Here is an 18,542-nt window from a genome sequence, read left to right on the forward strand (position 1 = left end):
ATAGTCTAGGGTTTTCACTGCATAACCGGAACATCCTACGCGTAATTGAGCCTAGCAGATACGTAAGATGATGGAAAACCAACCCTAACGAGGCCTAAAAACCAACATGAAGTTGATCCCCGGAACAATCCCTTTAGGGTTTAATAAACCACATCTTACGCACTACCGGATCGTTCAACCCGTTCGTAAGGCCTAACCATGCAGATATCAAACTAATCCTTGTAGAACAAGGAACGATTATAACAGATTGGATCTACTAAACAAAGATTAAGCAAGATGTCGCCCTTACACCTAAGATAGGTGTAAGGGCGGCTAGATATCGAGGGGCAACGTAGCTAAGCAAGCATAACATAAACACGTCGACGTAAGCCCCAAAACATCTAAGATAAGGGTGTTGCTCGCCATCAACAAGGCTTCAGCACGAGCAACACCAAGAACGAATAAACTGGTACTGCCTAGATCGCAAGATGCGATCTAGGCAGCATGTTGCTTACCCGGGAGAAACCCTCGAAACAAGGGGTGGCGATGCACCTAGATTGGTTTGTTGTGAACGTGATTGTCCTCCTTTCTCAATAACCCTAGATACATATTTATAGTCCGGGGACTTTCTATCTTTGGAATACATCTAATCGTGTACGAGCTAAACTCTATCTCTTTAATTCTAATCTACCATAATGTACATATACACGGGCCATCTAGCCCAAACTCTCGTGCAAGGCCGCTTCAGAGACGCTCCACGTGTATATCCTCCAAGCCCATCTCAAGTACGGCCTATCTCCTGATTTGGCCAAAATCTGGTGATAACAACATGACAAGATGATTACTATGAGATTCGTTTGGGCATTACAACATAATACATAGACTGTAATCCAACTGCATCTATGACTAATAATCCATCTTCCGGTTATCGTCTGAACCCCGTCCAGTATTATCGCGTCAAGCAATATGTGTAAAGTAAACAATAGAATTACCCTCGGATAAAATATTATTGTTTTATCCCTAGTAGCAACAACACATCTACAATCTTAGAAGTTATTGTCACTTTCCCAGAAAACTAGAGGCATGAACCTACTATCGAGCATAAATTCCCCCTCTTGGAGTCGCAAGCATCTACTTGACCAGAGTATCTACTAGCAACGGAGAGCATGCAAGATCACAAATAACATATGACAAGAATATATAATCGATCTCAACATAGTACACAATATTCATCGGATCCCAGCAAACACAACATGTAGCTACATAAGGATGGTCTTGATCATGTAGGACAGCTCATAAGATCTAAACATGAGGCACAAATTGGAGAAGACAACCATCTAGCTACTTCTATGGACACATAGTCCAGGGATGAACTACTCACGCATCACTTCGGAGGCAGGCATGACGATGTAGATGTCTCCGGCGATGATTTCCCCCTCCGGCAGGGTTTCAGGAAGAGCTTCAGAACCCTCCCGAGCTAGGGTCTGCAATGGCGGCCGCGACAGAACTTTTCATGGATGGAGGCTTGGGTATTCAGGGTTTTCTTGAGATCGTGATTAAATAGGCGGAGGGGCAATGTCGGTACAGGCCAAGGTGGCCCACACCACCCCTAAGCGCGGGCCAGGGCCAGGCCGCGCCTAGGGCTGGCGTGGTCGCCCTGCTGCCCCCTTCGGCTCCCCTCTGGACTCTGTCTTTGTTACGGAAAAATATTAACTTCGGCTTTTGTTTCGTCCAATTCCGAGAATATTTCCTGTACAACTTTTCTGAAATACAAAACAATAGAAAATAGGGAACTAGCACTGTGGCATCTTGTTAATAGGTTAGTACCGGAAAATGTATAAAAGTGCAACGAAGCATGACCAAAACATATATAAATTGGTGTAAAACAAGCATGGAGCATCAAAAATTATAGATACATTTGAGACGTATCAGTTACCACATCACGCTCATCACATCACGCTCATGTCTGCAACCAAACAAGGTGTGCGTTGCACGACCAGGGTAGAAAGACGTTTGTGCAGGCACCCAAATAATAGGGGCTGGCTTTCCTCTCCGGTGCAGAAAATGCCACACAGGCAACCAAACGGTACGCCTTTTATGTGTCTTCCAACCGTGTAGACCTCTTCATAAAGAGGTCTCGATTATCCACACATTGTAGAGACAACTATGAATGGAACAAATTTGTGCATCAATAGGTAACCCATGAGAGAAGATTTTTGATCATTAAAACTTTGACATTTCTACATAACCAAAGCGGCCAAATAATGTCAAGCGCTCCGACCCTAATAAGTATTCTAAACATGTGATCAACATCATGTAACTAGTTTCCAAATATGTTAGCAACACTACGCGGCAAATAGATGGTAGAATCTACTTGGATGACTAACCATTTAGATCTAGAAAATTTACACTGAAAAAATAAGTATTTGATTGTCTCATCATTGATATAAAAAATACACACTATGTACTTTCATGCCACTTATGTTTTACAAGGTTGTCTTTGATGAGGATAACACCTCTTTGAAGTTACCATACAAATAATTTTATCTTAAGTGGCATTTTCATTTTTCAAAAATAAATTATTATCAGTTGGCGCCTCTAACTTTTTTTCGAAATGGGGTAAGCCCCGGCCTCTGCATCGGTTTACAATTCATGGATCAACAAGAGTTGATACAAATATTAACCACCAAAAAATAAAAGTCTGCTAAGCATTCTAAGCATCTTCTAATCTCTTAATAGGCCGCCAAATAGCCAGGTAGAAAATATCCTGGGCAACCATTCGAAGGTTGCCGCCTCTAACTGGACTAGTGCTTTATACATGAAATTCACGGAGAGTTCATGCCTCTCATATATAGTCCATTAAAATTCGTCAGCCACTTGCGTTACTAGCATAGCAATTAGCAAAGCATTCCATAATGTAAGCATAGGGCCAACTAACGCAACATTTGGTGGCTCCAGCACCGTAGGTATCGAAAAAAATAGATATACGTGAAACCTAACCTCCCGGGTCGCCTCACAGGGCGACTCTGGAGGCCTCCACGCCGCCAACTCTCAGGCTCCTCGATCCGACGTCCTCTCCACCCTACCGCCGCCGGAGGAGGCTGCCTGTCGGCGGACGGCGGTGGTGGGGTGCCCAATAATCTTTTTTTCTCCTTTTTCGCTGGTTCTATGATGTCATTTTCTCCCGTCCTCTCGTCACCACCGATCCGGCCACCGCTGGTCGCCCCTGATGTGGTTGCATTTAGCCGCTCCCCAAAAAGACGGTGGCCATGCATGCTCTTCTATCGGGCCACAGCTAGCCGGCGTAAGCGCAGATCACGAATCAGGCAACAGCGTTGCGAGCGGCCGGCCGGAGCATGTACGTATTGCTGGATCTTGTACGCATCATGTACATGCCAGCAACTTACACGCATCGGCCTGACTCATTGATGGGCATGATCAAGATGGCTGCACAACCACCTGAGGTTGCCGCCGATCTGACCTGCTTGGGGCTGGCGGTTCCTTCGGGCCGTTCGGTTACGCATGGGATCTGATAGTCGTCGACTGGATGTTGAATTGCAGGGCTTCAACCCTGGTTCTTGGTTCTTCGTCCACAGCGTCTACCATTTCTTTTAAATAAGAGTGAATTCCACTTTTTACCCTACAATTATGCATTTGTGACACATATTACCCCATTTAGTAGAATGTTTAGCAAAATATACATTTAGGAGACCTTGAATACAGTTTAATCTTAGTTTCACATTTTGCTTGCTATTGTTAGATGGGACATGCATGATATGTCTATGTGACGGGATAAAATATGTAATTATCGGAGGGCGTCATCGAGGATTATGTCCAGATTTCTTTTATACATGTGTTCCATTCCTCGTCAATGTTTTGATATTTTTTGATCCGGCCATCACCTGACACCTTACCCAATGAATACGCATCAGAAATTTAGGATCCAAAACTTATAAAAACGGTAATCTACACGATTTTTCATTTGAAGGGGTAATTAGTGTCACAAAAACCAAAATAGAGGGTAAAAGGTGGAATTTACTCTTTAAATAAAGGTAGCAGTCTTTGGATTCCTCTCTCTATGTGATGAAGAACTTCCTGTCGCCAATCGTCATTGATCTTGGGCGGACTGCCGAGTTACGGAAGACTCCGTCCGTCAATTCCAAATGGACGTCATGCCTGGAGTTTGCCGGTGCGGATGGTATTTCGGTCGCGCGCAGCCAGGTTTTTTCTGACCGTTTGGTTCCAGAGGAGGCGTTGCGAAGCTTTGTGCTTTGTTGCCATCATGGGATATGTCTTAGTTCCACAGAGAGAGAAGTCAGATGCGGAGAATGGCATGAAAGCCGGGAACTAAAGACTGGCAATGGAAGTTTTAGTCCTGGGGGTGTAGGGATTCTGGCTTGGTAATATGTGACTTGGAGCAGCGGAATTGGCAAGTGGGGGCGATAGCATGGGAGGAATTCAGTGTCTAAACCTACAGGGTGAAAACCCAAGGTCTGATCTTAATTGGTTGTGCCTGGCAATGATCTTGTTGAAGGTATTGTTTTGTGAGTGCGGACTTTCTCCGGGGTGAAAACCTATGGTCTTTGATCATGACGATGATGGCGCTTGTGCACTGTTTCCTTCTTGAAGGCATCGTTTTTGGAGTTGACGGATTTTTGGTGCTGTTTTGGTGGTGTTTGGTCCGCTGTTATAATGAACTGGTCGTTGTAGCGAGACTTTTCTTTTATGTAATTTTTCTTTTTTTTGGCTGTGTGCATCCGTATTACCATTAGAGCACTCGTTGTTGCAGAGGCTGGGTGTAATTGGTATTTTCACGATATTAATATATTCCCTTTATCGAAAAAAAATCTGCGTGTATAGTGGTGTGCGTACGAAGTGTCACACTGCGGGTATGTGCGTGGATAGTGTCTATGTGTTTACGTCAGCTCGGTGTTTGAAAAAACTACTGTATCAAAAGCAGAGATATATAAGATGCTCCTCCCATCAAACTATCGAAGCACATAAAACACGCACCGTCATGTTGATTTCATCCATCTGTTTTGGACCGGTGGGATACTGGTGTTGATGGCGATTATTCAATCGGCGTTGGTCCTTTATTGGACGATATTTAATTGCCATCTTAATCAATTGCTGGATAGATTAGCTAGAATATGACATCGACTTGTTTTGGTATCAAAATTACATATAGTTCGCGTATTATTATTCAATCCGATTGTCTACAAGTGATTGAAGCCCTTCAGACCAGGAAGTTTTCCATCAACGGCGGCGGGTGCTCTCTTTGATGATATTTATATTCAAACTTCTACGTTTCCTAGTTGTGAGTTTAGTTTCTGTAATAGGGAAGTAAACTTTGTTGCTGATTGCTTATCGAGGGAGACACATTCACTCCCATGTGTGTGGGTAGATGATCCGCCGAGTTTTATTGTTTCCCTTTTAATTGACGGTGTGTCTATTATTTCATTAATAAAACTTGCAGCAGAGTCATGTTGTTTCCCTCAAAAAAATTTACATAGCTTGCTGGTAAAGCTTTTTTTTTTACCACACATTGATAATGTTAGATTCCAGAAGGTTTAGAGCGGACAAATAGACCCCTTCCTAAATATGTTGGTTTAGACATTAAGTTAAAATAAAAAAATTGTGACTACTAACTTCATTGTAATAAGTTATTTATACACCACAAGAAAAATGCTACGGGATACTCTTTTGTCCCCACTTAGGTAACGCACATGTTTTTCTAGGTATAATTTTGACCATTAATTTTACCGCCGAAATATAGGTTATATATAACAAATGTTATTCGTTTCGAATAAAGTTTGTGGTGGTATAATTTTGGTAACAACTAACGCTTCTATTAAAGGTTAAATTGTTGGATAAGACAAAACAAGCAGAACAACAGTGCCACGTCGATTGGGATGGATACTATGGAAACTGCAATGTTAGTGTTCAAATATCTAACTCAAATATTTCAAATCAATAGTAAAAGTTTAAATGTCTGATTGTATATATATAAAGAAATATGTTTTATGATTTTGGTGGAGTAGCTAGACACATGAATGTGTGATGATATATTGCATGATGCTTAAGTTTTGTTCTTCAACACATCTGAGGGAGGGTCACCCTCTAGCGCGGGCGTGCCACGTGACTGTACCTGATAGCCAAGGAATGGCAGCACACGGGAGCGCGACGCAATGCACCCTCGTTCTCTTTTTGTTTTCTCATTTCACATTCCTTCAATGTTTAATTGTTAAAAAAATTAGACCATTATCTAAAAGAACATGCTCTGAAATTTTACCTGCAAAATAAAAACGCACCGTACACCAAAAGACTAAAAAAATAGTGCACTATCCAACCAAAAGCAGTGCATTGCCCATCCGAAAGCAGTGCATTGAAAACGAGAAGACGGTGCAGTGCAAGAGGAGAATACACTGCATTGGAAACCCCTAAGACATTGCAAAAGAATCGAAGACAGTGCAAAGAAACAAGGGTAGTGCAATCGAAAGACTCAAGGCAACCAAAAAAACCGAAACATATTAACATGGGATTTAGTTTTAAAGATCTCGATGCGACTGGCACAGTGTTGAAGATTGTTTAGAAGTGATTTTGTTTTTCGTATTCGATTATGAAAAGGGGAAAACGATCCAACAACGCCATCACACTTAGTACTTGTCGAGAAGGGGAGGATGCGCGGAAGGAGAAAACACACCGGTTGCATCACGTGCCAAGCAGCGATGAGATGCGGGTCGCCCTCCTCTTCCATGTGCAACTACTTGGGGTAACTCTAGGTGGATGTGGAGATCATCCCCGACGACGATGTGACTCTGGCTTGGTCAATTCCTGGGAGCGCCAGTGTTGGTCTTCTACGGCCTTCTCCTGGCAGGTGATGATGTTTGGTGGTGTTCTACTAGCCGCGGTGGCTGCGGTTCGCATGACGGCTAGATCTAGGCCAGGCAGGCTTGGATCTAGCAGTGTCCTTATGGGCTTGCGTTAGGTTCGTGGTTGTTGCTCTAGAGGCCATGAATATTCCTCGGCAACATGGAACTCGGGGCGACATCCCTAGATGGTGTGGTTGCGCGGTTGGCTCAGCGGCAAGAAACTTGCAGCGGTGGTGGCTCTCGCCTAGGCTATGTGGGCAACGAGGGGGAGGATAGTGGGAGATCATGGTGTTGTTGCACCTTCGGTGGTGGTGACTCCTTCGTCTTGATCTAGAGGGCCTTGAGTTGGCTGCAACGATCTTCCCATTGGATTGGTTTAGTGACCCTAGTACCTTGAATTGGGTGTCACAAGTGAGGTCTGAGTGATATCTCGGTGCTACAAAGCCAACGATGGTGACACATGTGGTGTTGTATTCCTCTTGGGGACGTCGTTGTGGGTTCCTTCTCCGTGTTAGAGCTCTAGGTGCAAAACATAGTCCATTTCTTTGAACTCGGCGGTCATGGAGCTTAGGTACCTGCTGGTTGCAGCATGCCAGCATCTGTGAGCATGCTTTCATTCTGGAATGAAGCTTCTCCGTGGGCATGGGTTGGCCTCGTTGGTCTCCTAACTCGTATGTCACCTTTGTCATCGTTCTATCCTCACTGTTGGCTGGCAGGATCGACACTCCGTGGCTTGGAGCAAGAGGGTAGGCGTCCCTCTCCAGTGATAGCTTTTTGTGTTTGTAGCGGTGTGCGGCGGTTTCACCACGACATGCGATTTCCTTCTTGGTAGTATCAGTTGCCTAGTCTTAGATGTGGCTTCTCTGGAATTTCTTGCTTGATTTTGAGTTGGCACCAGTAGAAAAAAGGTCTTCCATCACAACCCATTAGTCCCCAAAAACTTTGACCCGGGACTAATGGGGTCTTTAGTCCCGGTTCTGCTAGTGAACCGAGACTAATGGTCACCAACCGGGATTAAAGGGCTATGGTGGGCTGCCGGTCGGCGCATGCCTCTTTAGTCCCGGTTGGTGTTACCAAGTGGGACTAAAGGGTACCCTTTAGTCCCGGTTGGTGTCCCCAACCGGGATTAAAGTTTTTTTCTGGTTTTTGGCTCCCCACGCACCTCCACCCCCCCCCCCCTCCCCCCTCCCGTGGATCGCCTTTTTTAGCACCGTAAAATACAAAAGAAAATGATAGAAAATTCAAAAAATAAAATATTTTCAGATTCTTGTATGTTATGCAACCTAGTATTAGGGAAAATTAACAAAATTGAATTTTCACTTTTTTGCAAAAAAAAGGCTTGAAAAATGGTAAAACCGCATTAACTTTTGCATACGACGTCGAAAAAAACGTATAATATATCAAAATCATCGTGGGAAAAAGTTACATCCGAATTCACCCGGGTTTACCCGGTTAGGCAAATTTTTTATTGTCAAAATTCCAAATGAAAGTATGAAAGCAGGAAGATTTTAGTTTTTGCTATAAATTCCGGATTATATATATTTTTTATTTTTAAACAAATTAAAATTAATAATTGCATCCTGCATAAAGATTACTATTACTTTTACCTAATTTTTAGATTTTCAAATTTTTAGGTTTTAGGTTTGGCAAAAAAAATATTTAAAAAATAAAAAATAATACTCCTGTTTATTTAAAAAGTTAATGTTTATTTATTTATCCAAGATTATTATTACATCATTACTTTTGTTTATTAAAAAAATTATTTGAAATTCAAACAATAAAGAAATGTGACATCGACCAACATGTTAATATGATTGATATGATACTAGTATCACATACATGCGCGCGAAGCACTTGGATGCGGAACGGGATGGAACTCGGATGTTAAGCGTGCTAGTGCTAGAGTAGTGGGAGGATGGGTGACCGAGCGGGAAGTTTGACCACGAGTAACACGAGTCAGTAATTTGACTAGAGATAAGTGTAGTTAGAGATATTGACTAAACTATGCAAATAACTGAAATAATAGAAATTCTGAAAAAAAAAATGGAGTGAAGAAAAAATTCAGAAAAATTCACCTAGGGAGACATTTTTCCGGACGCATAGAATCCACGTGGATGGACCTTTAGTCCCGGTTCGTAAGCAACCAGGACTAAAGGGGGGTCTTTAGTCGTGACCCTTTAGTCCCGGTTGCGCAACGGGGACTAAAGCCCGTTGTGACCCGGGACTAAAGGCCATTTTTCTACTAGTGTGGTGACGTTTTTTGCTACCCTCCAAGATGTTGTTTTCATTTCATCATTTGTATTTCATTTATAAAGCAGAGCGAAAGGCTACATCCGAGTAGAACAGCATGTGTAGTGCGCATGTATGCTCACCACAAGGTGATAAAATAATACTAGTATTTTGATATTATAGTCAACATAACAAAAAGATCTTCAGCCGGCTCCAGCCAGAAGTGCCAGACCCAGAACCAAATTTCTTCAACCAGGAGAATTTAAGGGCCTACAAATTAGAGAAAGGGAACGGAAGAGAGAGTGATATGTCATTGAAGTTAACTAAGCCTAATAATTAAGCTCATGACCCCTAGATAAGTATAGGCAATACGTTAACTAAGTCAAAAGATCGCCAGGGGTCAGCATGATAACAGTGAATCTCTGTCGCTCTCTCTCTCTCTTCAAGACGTCCATATATACGAGAGCCACTCTCCCCTCCACAGCTCCACTTGGAAGACCCCTACATACACTCCCAGCTAGCTTGATCGTAGTGCTCATCCAGCTCTATCCTCTCTCTCTCTCTCTCTCTCTCTCTCTCTCCCTCTCCCCACATTTCGACGCACGTGAAGCTGCTAGCTTCCACCTAGCTAACGCGATGGTAGTGCCTTCCACGACGACGCCGGCGAGGCAAGACACGGTGGCCCTGCTGCTGCCACCGCCATCCCCCGGCGGCGGCGCCATACCGACGGTGGACATGTCCGCGCCCCGTGGCCGCGTTGCGTTGTCGCAGCAGGTGGCGCGGGCGTGCGCGGAGCAGGGCTTCTTCCGTGCTGTCAACCACGGCGTGCCACCGGCGGGCCCCGCGGCCCGGCTGGACGCCGCCACCTCGGCGTTCTTCGCGCTCGCCGCCCACGAGAAGCAGCGCGCCGGCCCGCCCAACCCGCTCGGCTATGGATGCCGTAGCATCGGCTTCAACGGCGACGTCGGCGAGCTGGAGTACCTCCTTCTGAACGCCAACCCCGCCGCCGTCGCGCACAGGGCCACCTCCATCGACACCAACGACCCCTCGCGCTTCAGGTATCCGTACATGTATTTCCTCCCCCCCCCCCCCCCCCCCTATACGTGTTAATCGATCGTGCATATGCTTACGTGGCACAAACATACTACATTAATGAAGCATTACTGTCTCTGTCTGTCTATTGTTCTATAATTAAGGTCTTCTTGATTTTATATGCATACATGCATACTCCATCTAGGGCTGCCTTTGGGCCACCTGCCAGCAACTTTACAATGTTCTCAAGGCCTTAGTCCATTAATAAAGCACAAGAGATTGTCGAGTTAATTAGCGGACAAACATACAAAAATCCCAAGAGTCTCACATCTATCCTCAAAGTTTGATTTTATAATTACCGCATAAACGATCTTGTCGGTTCAAAAGAGCTTGGGCCGTTATAGAAAGACACTGTCATTTTCAAGTCATGTGCCTCTCCATCAACCATTAATTATACAATGTCTAGAGGGTTTCAAGCTTAATTAAGCTATCAAGAACGACGTCGACAAGCTAATGTATATGTGTTTAAATATATTTTGATGGCGCTCCTATGCACCAAAGCTACACATAGCAGTGCCCCCTTAACCAACTGACTACGTCGATGTTGGTGTGATCGATGTGGTTTGCATATCATAGTCCTGAACATGTACCTTCTCGTTGAATATTGGTTAGGTTATAGCTATCCCTTAATTTGGTGTGCAAAGAAGAATACCATGTTACCCGCAAAAAAAAAAAGAATACCATGTTAAGGTAACTGTCAACCTTGTTCCACACTGACATGTGGGTCCTATAGGTGATATAGGTATCTAGTGGCGGAGCTAGCTAGCTATCCGGTAAGCTCCGGCTTGTGCCACACCTAAAATCGTATGTTTGTGTAATTGTGCATAGGTTAGTTAATTTTGGGTAGTACCTGTTCATTCCATTCTACCTTCGCTCCTGTAGCCTACACAAATTTGTACCTGGTAGGAGTATAGGACATGATGTGTACGTCCATGCATGCACATAGGACCTGTAGTAAGTAGGTATAGGACATGATGTGTACATGCATGCACATAGGACTTTCTGCTCAGTACGACGCTATGTTGTGTTTGCAAGTAAAAAAGGAGCCGACACCGGAATCACACATAGTGCACTACTCTTGTTGCAAAACTAGCTTGCCTGGCAACTTGTTCTTTGGATGGTGTATATACCATGACCGGTTGTGATGTAGGCACATGGTAGGCATGTAGCAGATGTTACATGCAGATTCACTGGAGGATGGAAAACTTTTACATGTGTACACATCTGTTCTCCATTTTGGCTAACATAAATAATACTGGAAATATAAAAAAAAAAATCTTTCTGAAATATAACTGCCAGACTACTAAGAGATGTATCATGAACAGTTTTTTTCAATACGGTAAAGATTTGACTCATATATAAGAAATGTAGATGTAGCTGACGTCATGTGTAAGTATATAGTTTAACTAATTTGTAGTTTGTAGATGGTTTTATCTATGACAGTTCCCCTATTCTTCCATTGTAGTACATCATAGAATCAACAGTCGGTATGCACATGTATTTGTCATCTTCAAATAGGTCCCGCCAATTAAATTGCTGAAATGCATGAGCATATAGTTTTCAAAACAATAATTATCACAATAATGCCATAATTGATGCTGCACTAGGCAGGCCAATCATAAGTTGGTTCCAGCGATTTAAGATCAAACATAGCTAGTTTCTAAAGGAAAAGAAAAGCATACAAGTGATGTGACACAACAAACTTGATAGCTCCACGGGATGGGCTTGAGAGATTTCCCCGTGATATAATTGTCCAACCCAATGAAAACAATAGAAAACGAACAAACATGAGAATTGATCATTTTGAAGTTTTGCTTAGAAATATTAGCTAATTTTATAAAGGGAAAGAAGAATTTGTCTCGATAGGAGGAAATGCCCACAAGGCCAACACTGACAGAACATAACAGGTGAGATCTTCTTAACTATGTTTGTGCATATGCTGAATGAGAAAGGTCACGCATGCAGTGGCCTAGTCAGAGTTTGTTGGGAGCAAATAAGATGAAAGGGACAAGAAAACCCTCTCTTAGGTAGTTAGCTAGAAGGACCCTCTCAGGCCCCTCTCCAACAAACTGTGTATATCTGTGTATGAGCTAATCTGACACATATATGCAGTGGCCTCCAATTAATGGTAATATCCAACCACCAACTGATGCAGCAATAGAATGAGAGTACTTGAAAATTGAACAGTCCATATCTACCAGATAGCTCAGTAAGCTTAAATAGCAAGGTACGTCAAGTTTCCATATAGACAATGATATGTACCGTGTAAACTATATAAAAAATTTGGAACTCCTCTTAGCTCTATATTATCTCCATTAATCATTAAAATAGATCTCCAGGCATTAATACTGAAAACCAACTGATTCAGTGCTACAACAAATTTTATGTTCAATGCCTTGGCTACATGTCATGCCAATGCAAAACTCTGCAGTAAGCACATCAGTTGAGAAAATATTGATTGTGCTATCATGCTATTCCAATAAAGTTACCTCACACTACACAAAATAAACCCCCAAATTTAATAGAACAACCTGCAAACTATTGCAGCAATAGATTTTCCATAAAAAAAACTCAAGACAAGAAGTGAGAAAGAATAACCTCTTTTTGTCATTGAAACAGAAGGGGAAGGGCCCCTCAGATGGAAGTACAAAAGTCTGAATGAGAATAAAAATGATCCCCAGGCCCCCCCTAAAGGGCATATCCATGCTATCCATATAAAGCCAAGCAAAAGAAAGGAGGCACACATGCAAAGGGTCCTTTTATGGTAACAAAAATGAAATGTTCCAAAGCTTGTGTAGTGGCAGGAAGTGATATATGATCCGAGCACTGATGAGTCTTTCGGTGGAGCAGTGAAAAAAGGCATCGCCAATCCTGTCAAGAATCCATTTGCCCACTGGAAAATTTGTCACCCTCAGATACATCCTGACTCCTGATTCTGAGCCATCCATGCGCTACAAGAAACGAATATAGCATGTGTGTAGATGCAGGCAGGCAGGCAGACAAGGGATACAGCTTTTGAGTTGCTGCAGGTTCACACATCAATCAGTCAAAATCTTCTCCATCGTTCTCCTTTGTTCTACCACTTGTGATGGGCACATGCAGCTGATCTTGTGACAACAGCACTTTTTTTGATAAAAATATTAAATCATGGGGTTGATTTGACTCACATGTTAAAATTCCCTCCTCTCACTTTGTTGCAGTTCTGTTGTGAATGAGTATGTGGAAGAAGTGAAGCAGCTTGCGTGTGACATCCTGGACTTGTTAGGAGAGGGGCTAGGGCTCAAGGACCCAAGATTCTTCAGCAAGCTCATCAAGGAAACTGACAGTGACTGCCTCCTGAGGATCAACCACTATCCACCATCATGTACCACTCATAAGCTTGACCATGATGACCAATGCAAGCTCAAGAGGATTGCCAGGACCAAGGCTAGCAATGGTGGGAACCCGACGGCAGTGGGCGGGCGGATCGGTTTCGGTGAGCACTCCGACCCCCAGATCCTTAGCTTGCTCCGAGCAAACGACGTCGACGGTCTGCAGGTGCTTCTACCAGACGTCTCTGGCAAGGAGGGGTGGGTTCAGGTGCCAGCTGACCCATCAGCATTTTTCGTCAATATTGGTGATCTCCTCCAGGTAGTGGCACCAGTTAACCTTAAAGAAAAACGAACAGCATTAGATATATTTGCTTACAGGACAAACTATGCTTATAGGAACTGTTAAACAAATGGGAAAAAGCAATGGATTCTAAAGCAAACAAAGGGTAAAAATGATTTACAAGTTAAGCATGCAACTAACCATTAGTAGTCACACATGATTTAAAAGTTTAAGCAATTTATTTCCAGCATTTCATGAGAACACCTTATTTACTACTGAAAACATGAGTAAAAATGATCTTTATTAGTACATAAAACTTATGATTGGACACCCAGATTGAAAACTATTTCTACTTTTGTCAAAAGACGTGCCAACATGTTATTTTTCTTTTTTCCAAACCCATTTTTTTTGTTTCCTCAATTACCTCTTACTATTTGACAAAAAAAATACACATCCTGCAACTACAGCTGATTTCGAGAATTTAACAAATCCTTAATGATGTAACAAAATTTATGTGCCAGAGATTTGGTGTCTTATCTTTTTGTATGCCTTCTCCTTTCAGGCTCTGACAAATGGGCGGCTAGTAAGCGTCCGACACAGGGTAATTGCAACTGCCTGCAGGCCAAGGCTGTCTACAATCTACTTTGCAGGCCCACCACCGCATACACGAATCTCGGCGCTCCCAGAGATGGTCACCGCGGTCTTGCCACGCCGATACCGGTCATTCACCTGGGCCGAGTACAAGACGGCAATGTACTCGCTCCGCCTGAGCCACAGCCGTCTCGACCTCTTCCACATTGTTGACGGCAACAACGATGGAAGCAAAGAAAAATGATAGGAATGGCTGGTTGAGTTGCAGGCACTGTGCACGGTGGGGACTAGTTAGATAGCAGAATAGTCCCCAAAATTTTGGCTCTACGACATCAACTCCCAGCATTATGATGGTGTAGTGTATGTGTCCACAACCTGTGTAATAGTGATTAGCTCTGTAGGGAAGTTATGGTTGTACGGTGGTAATGTGCTATTGCCTTTTCAGCAAACTAGTGTTCCCTCGTAACTTCTATCTCTCAATCTTTCCTCCAATTGTGTCAGACCGGATGTTGATCCACTTTAGTTAAAGCAACCTTTTCAAAAAAAGTGAGAACTAACTCCAGACTCCAATTCACAACTTTCGGAGTTCACACAACCTAAACGGCAATCCAAACTGAGGCAGAAATATTCAGTACATTCCAATCAGTTGTAGACTTGTAGGTCGACACATGATTGGAAAATATAGAGCCACATATAAATTTAACTAACAACTGAACAGTGTGATGCAACGTTTAGGGCATACACCAGGTCAGATCACGTACATCCTGAAAAGGGAGATGGTGCTGTTCTACTGCACATCCACTTTTCAATGTCAATTTTTTTTTTACCATAAAACCGTTGGGGAGCCCCCTACGTGTTCAATGTCAAATTGTGGAAATAAGGTCGATCTGAGTTTCTCTTTTGCTTCTTGTTACACACAAGGTACTATAGCACCACATGTTTGGGGAATACTATTCACAGTGGTTATTATGCATAAAAGAGTGGATTTGGTAACCGCGTGTATACGTGAGCACGCTCTAGCTGCCGTTGGATCAACGTTGAGATTCATTTTCTGGGTCACGGGGACCATACGGCGTTAATCCTTTCTCTCGCACGCTCCCTTAGTACCCGATGTCAGCGTTCTTTCTGACCAGCACGGCGCCACCAACCACTCACCCCTGACGCCCATCTCCTTCCTCGAGCGATCAGTGCTGGTGTACCCAGACCGCCCCGCCGTCGTGTCCGCTGCCGGCGATGCGCCGCCCCGGACTTGGAGGGAGACCCCGGGCGTGCTGCCTTAGTCTCGCCGCCGCCCTCGCCGTCCAGCGTCGCGACGTGCTAAGAATACTGATTCGCTACAATTCGGCTCGAGGCACATCCAATTCGGCTACAATCGCTCTAGCCCCAAACCAAATCGATTTTGATTCGGAGGTGCCTCGTGTCCGCCGCGGGCGCCAGGGCCCTGTGGCCTTCCTCCACTCCGATTTGGAGTCCTCCGGCATACGATTTGGAGAAATAGGAAGCAGTATCAACGTAATAGAACCAAAAATCGAGTCCATCAATTGGAGAGCCCAATCCATCCTGCTCCGCCAGTCAGTTAGAGAACAGCAACGGCGGCGGCCCCAGGGACCTTCTGCTGGAGGCGTTGTGTGGCCAGGCGGTGATTAACGGGAGCTTCATGGGAGGCCATCCAGTCACCAGGAGCTCGATTGGGAGGTACGGCCCTCCAATTCCAGCCAGCGCTAGCCCGGGGGTTGGCCATGGCGGCCCAATTCGATTCAATGAGGGTTGGCCTGAGCGGAATCTTGGGACTGGGCGAGCTCGGGATCTTGGGACGCTTCGCTTTACTGTGCAGGTCAGGTCGAGGTGGGATTTGCGAGCTAATGTGTGCTATCCGCTGTAGTTGCGGCCGTCCCCGCCTGCTGTAGTCGCGACTCGCCACCGCCGCTTCAGTCCCGGCCGCCGCCCGCCGGCGAGTGTCCCCGCCGCCGCCCGCCTGCGGTAGTCCCCACCGTTGCTGTAGTCTCCATCGCCACCTGCCTACGGTAGTCGTCGTTGCCGGCCTGCTGTAGTCACGGCAGCCGCCCGCCTGCAAGCCGCCATTCCCTGCCGTCTCCGAGCTCACGGTGTCCGCCATGGTCGGAGCTGCAGAGGGAGGTGAGGATGGAGGCGACCTGCTCGGGTCGCCCCGTCCGATTTTGGAGCTGCCGCGAATCCAGTAGCATCTTGTTCCTGCTCGATTCCTTTGACAGTGGAAGTGTGGAACTACTCAGCCCCATGTGGTCCACAAGGCATCAGCTGGAAAAAAAAAAGCATCGGTCACGGCAAAACTAACACCGTCAGACACGTGTCAGTCTCTCACCGCGTGCTCACATATACACCCGGTCACCAGGCTTCATCCGTTATGCATAAACAGCCTGTTTCCTTTGCTAGAGATTAGATCTATTTGTTAGTTTGAATGTGAATCCCTGGTTAGATTGTTTCTTTATGTTAGATTAGTCTCAAGGCTCAATTAAACACAGCCATATTACCGGGTCTTCTCTTCTTTAAAGCAAACAGTGAATCAGATCAGTCTCAAAAAATCATGCTGTAGGTCTTTCCATTTGACAAGCTATTCTAGACCTAATCCTCCCCAATAGGTGACCACCTTCACCTAGCACTGTCTGACTGATGTTTACTACACCGTTGTCAACTAGGTACATACACATGAACCTTCTACTAAGATTGCAGCACAACATAAGTGTTATGTCATTTATATGTTGTGGCTCGCAGATAAATCACAAGTATAGATACTAAGATTGTGCATTATGGCAAGAAAATCAAGAGGTCGAGTGATTTACCGATTGATGAGAAATTTGGCTGGATGGCATGAGTATATATCTTGGCCATTCCTCTGAGAGGCAGTAAGTACAGGCATCAAGCAGCTAAATGCCGTACTTGCAAGTCAGAATGCTGGCAAACTCTGGGTTTTCTGTAAACATCTTGAAGATAGAAACCAAGCAATAATCCACGTCTGGTATAGCTGTGATTGCTTCCACTTGAATCCTCCAGGCAGGATATCATAATTGTGCTTGCAATTGATCAGTGACCACTGCATTAATGACCCTTCTGTCAAGCCTCCCCATGTTCATGCAGGCCAGTATAAGCTACAGAACAAGTAAGCTGCAGTGCTAGCAACAGTCCATAGAGACGACATAGAGCAAGAAAGTCAGGCCATTGCTTCTCGTCTTGTTGTACTCCTATTTTCTTCAACTTCATATGGTGGACCATCATCTACATTCTTCCAATCTTCCTCAAAAGGAAAGGGAAAGGAAGAAACATGAAAGCAATTCTTGATTTCAGTGTGTACATGCCACTGTGGATTAGGCCAAGATCCACCAATACGATAGTAGCACAACAGGATAGTTACTTATTATTTTAAATGCCCTGATGCAAATTTGGGAAAATGAGAAGTGGTTCTTGGAAGATAATGTCAGGACTCAGGCGCTGATGGGCGCATTGAACTATCCATGTGGCTGAGAGCCGTCAAAAACTGGAGCCTGGGAATATTTGACGCTGCAACCTATTCAACAAAGAGTCTAGTGTCGTCTTTTATATATCATGTTAAGTAATGCATGTTATAGTTTCGGTAGGCTGGGAATATTCGACGCTGCAACCTATTCAACAAAGGGTTTTTTATGCATGATAACGTTGAGACCTCAAAACTCCGCCTATGTTGTCTCAACATAGCCGGTCCCAAGCCTGGGTAAAGGAGGAGGGTTGTGATAGGCGGGGCGAGCCAACTAAAAAACTCAGCCACTCTTATGGAGATGAAACCCAAAGGAACCTCGTTGGGGCGTAACCCTCTTAGCGACGCGCCACATCGGAACCTAGGTGTGGTGTCAAATGGGCAAGGGCCGGGCCGTCACCCTCTTGGTGGCGCGCCGTATCTTGATCTGGATAAGGTGATAAGTGAGCAAGGGTCGGGTCGCCGCATCCTTAGTGGCGCGCTGCACCGACGCCCCAGTGTAGTGAAAAATGAGCAAGGGTCTCCGCATTTGACTCGACGAGTGCGGAGGGTAAGGAAGTTAGCCGAGCCTAGGAGGATACGCTTAGGTAGCTGGAACGTAGGGTCCTTGACGGGAAAGTTACGGGAGTTAGTTGATACGGCGGTGAGGAGGCGTGTTGATGCCCTATGTGTCCAAGAGACCAAATGGAAGGGACCGAAGG

At 44.6% G+C, this 18,542-nt stretch overlaps 1 protein-coding gene across 1 annotated transcript; it reads left to right on the top strand.

Annotated features, from left to right (window-relative positions):
- Positions 1-9,609: 9,609 nt before the first annotated feature.
- Positions 9,610-14,820, top strand: LOC127292207 (gibberellin 2-beta-dioxygenase 1). The gene is made up of 3 exons (XM_051321566.2): positions 9,610-10,138; positions 13,373-13,802; positions 14,326-14,820. Exons 1-3 carry the CDS (start codon positions 9,717-9,719, stop codon positions 14,596-14,598), a joined length of 1,125 nt encoding a protein of 374 aa, XP_051177526.1. The 5' UTR covers positions 9,610-9,716; the 3' UTR covers positions 14,599-14,820.
- The last annotated feature ends 3,722 nt before the right edge of the window (positions 14,821-18,542 follow it).

This window comes from Lolium perenne, chromosome 1 (genome assembly GCF_019359855.2).
Source record: "Lolium perenne isolate Kyuss_39 chromosome 1, Kyuss_2.0, whole genome shotgun sequence".
Lineage (NCBI taxonomy): Eukaryota > Viridiplantae > Streptophyta > Magnoliopsida > Poales > Poaceae > Lolium > Lolium perenne.

Bases quoted from the DNA above. Each gene is read 5' to 3' on its own strand.
- LOC127292207 (XM_051321566.2), top strand. From the start codon at position 9,717: ATGGTAGTGCCTTCCACGACGACGCCGGCGAGGCAAGACACGGTGGCC. The intron at 10,139-13,372 runs GTATCCGTACAT...ACTTTGTTGCAG, and splicing joins AACGACCCCTCGCGCTTCAG to TTCTGTTGTGAATGAGTATG. The intron at 13,803-14,325 runs GTAGTGGCACCA...TTCTCCTTTCAG, and splicing joins ATATTGGTGATCTCCTCCAG to GCTCTGACAAATGGGCGGCT.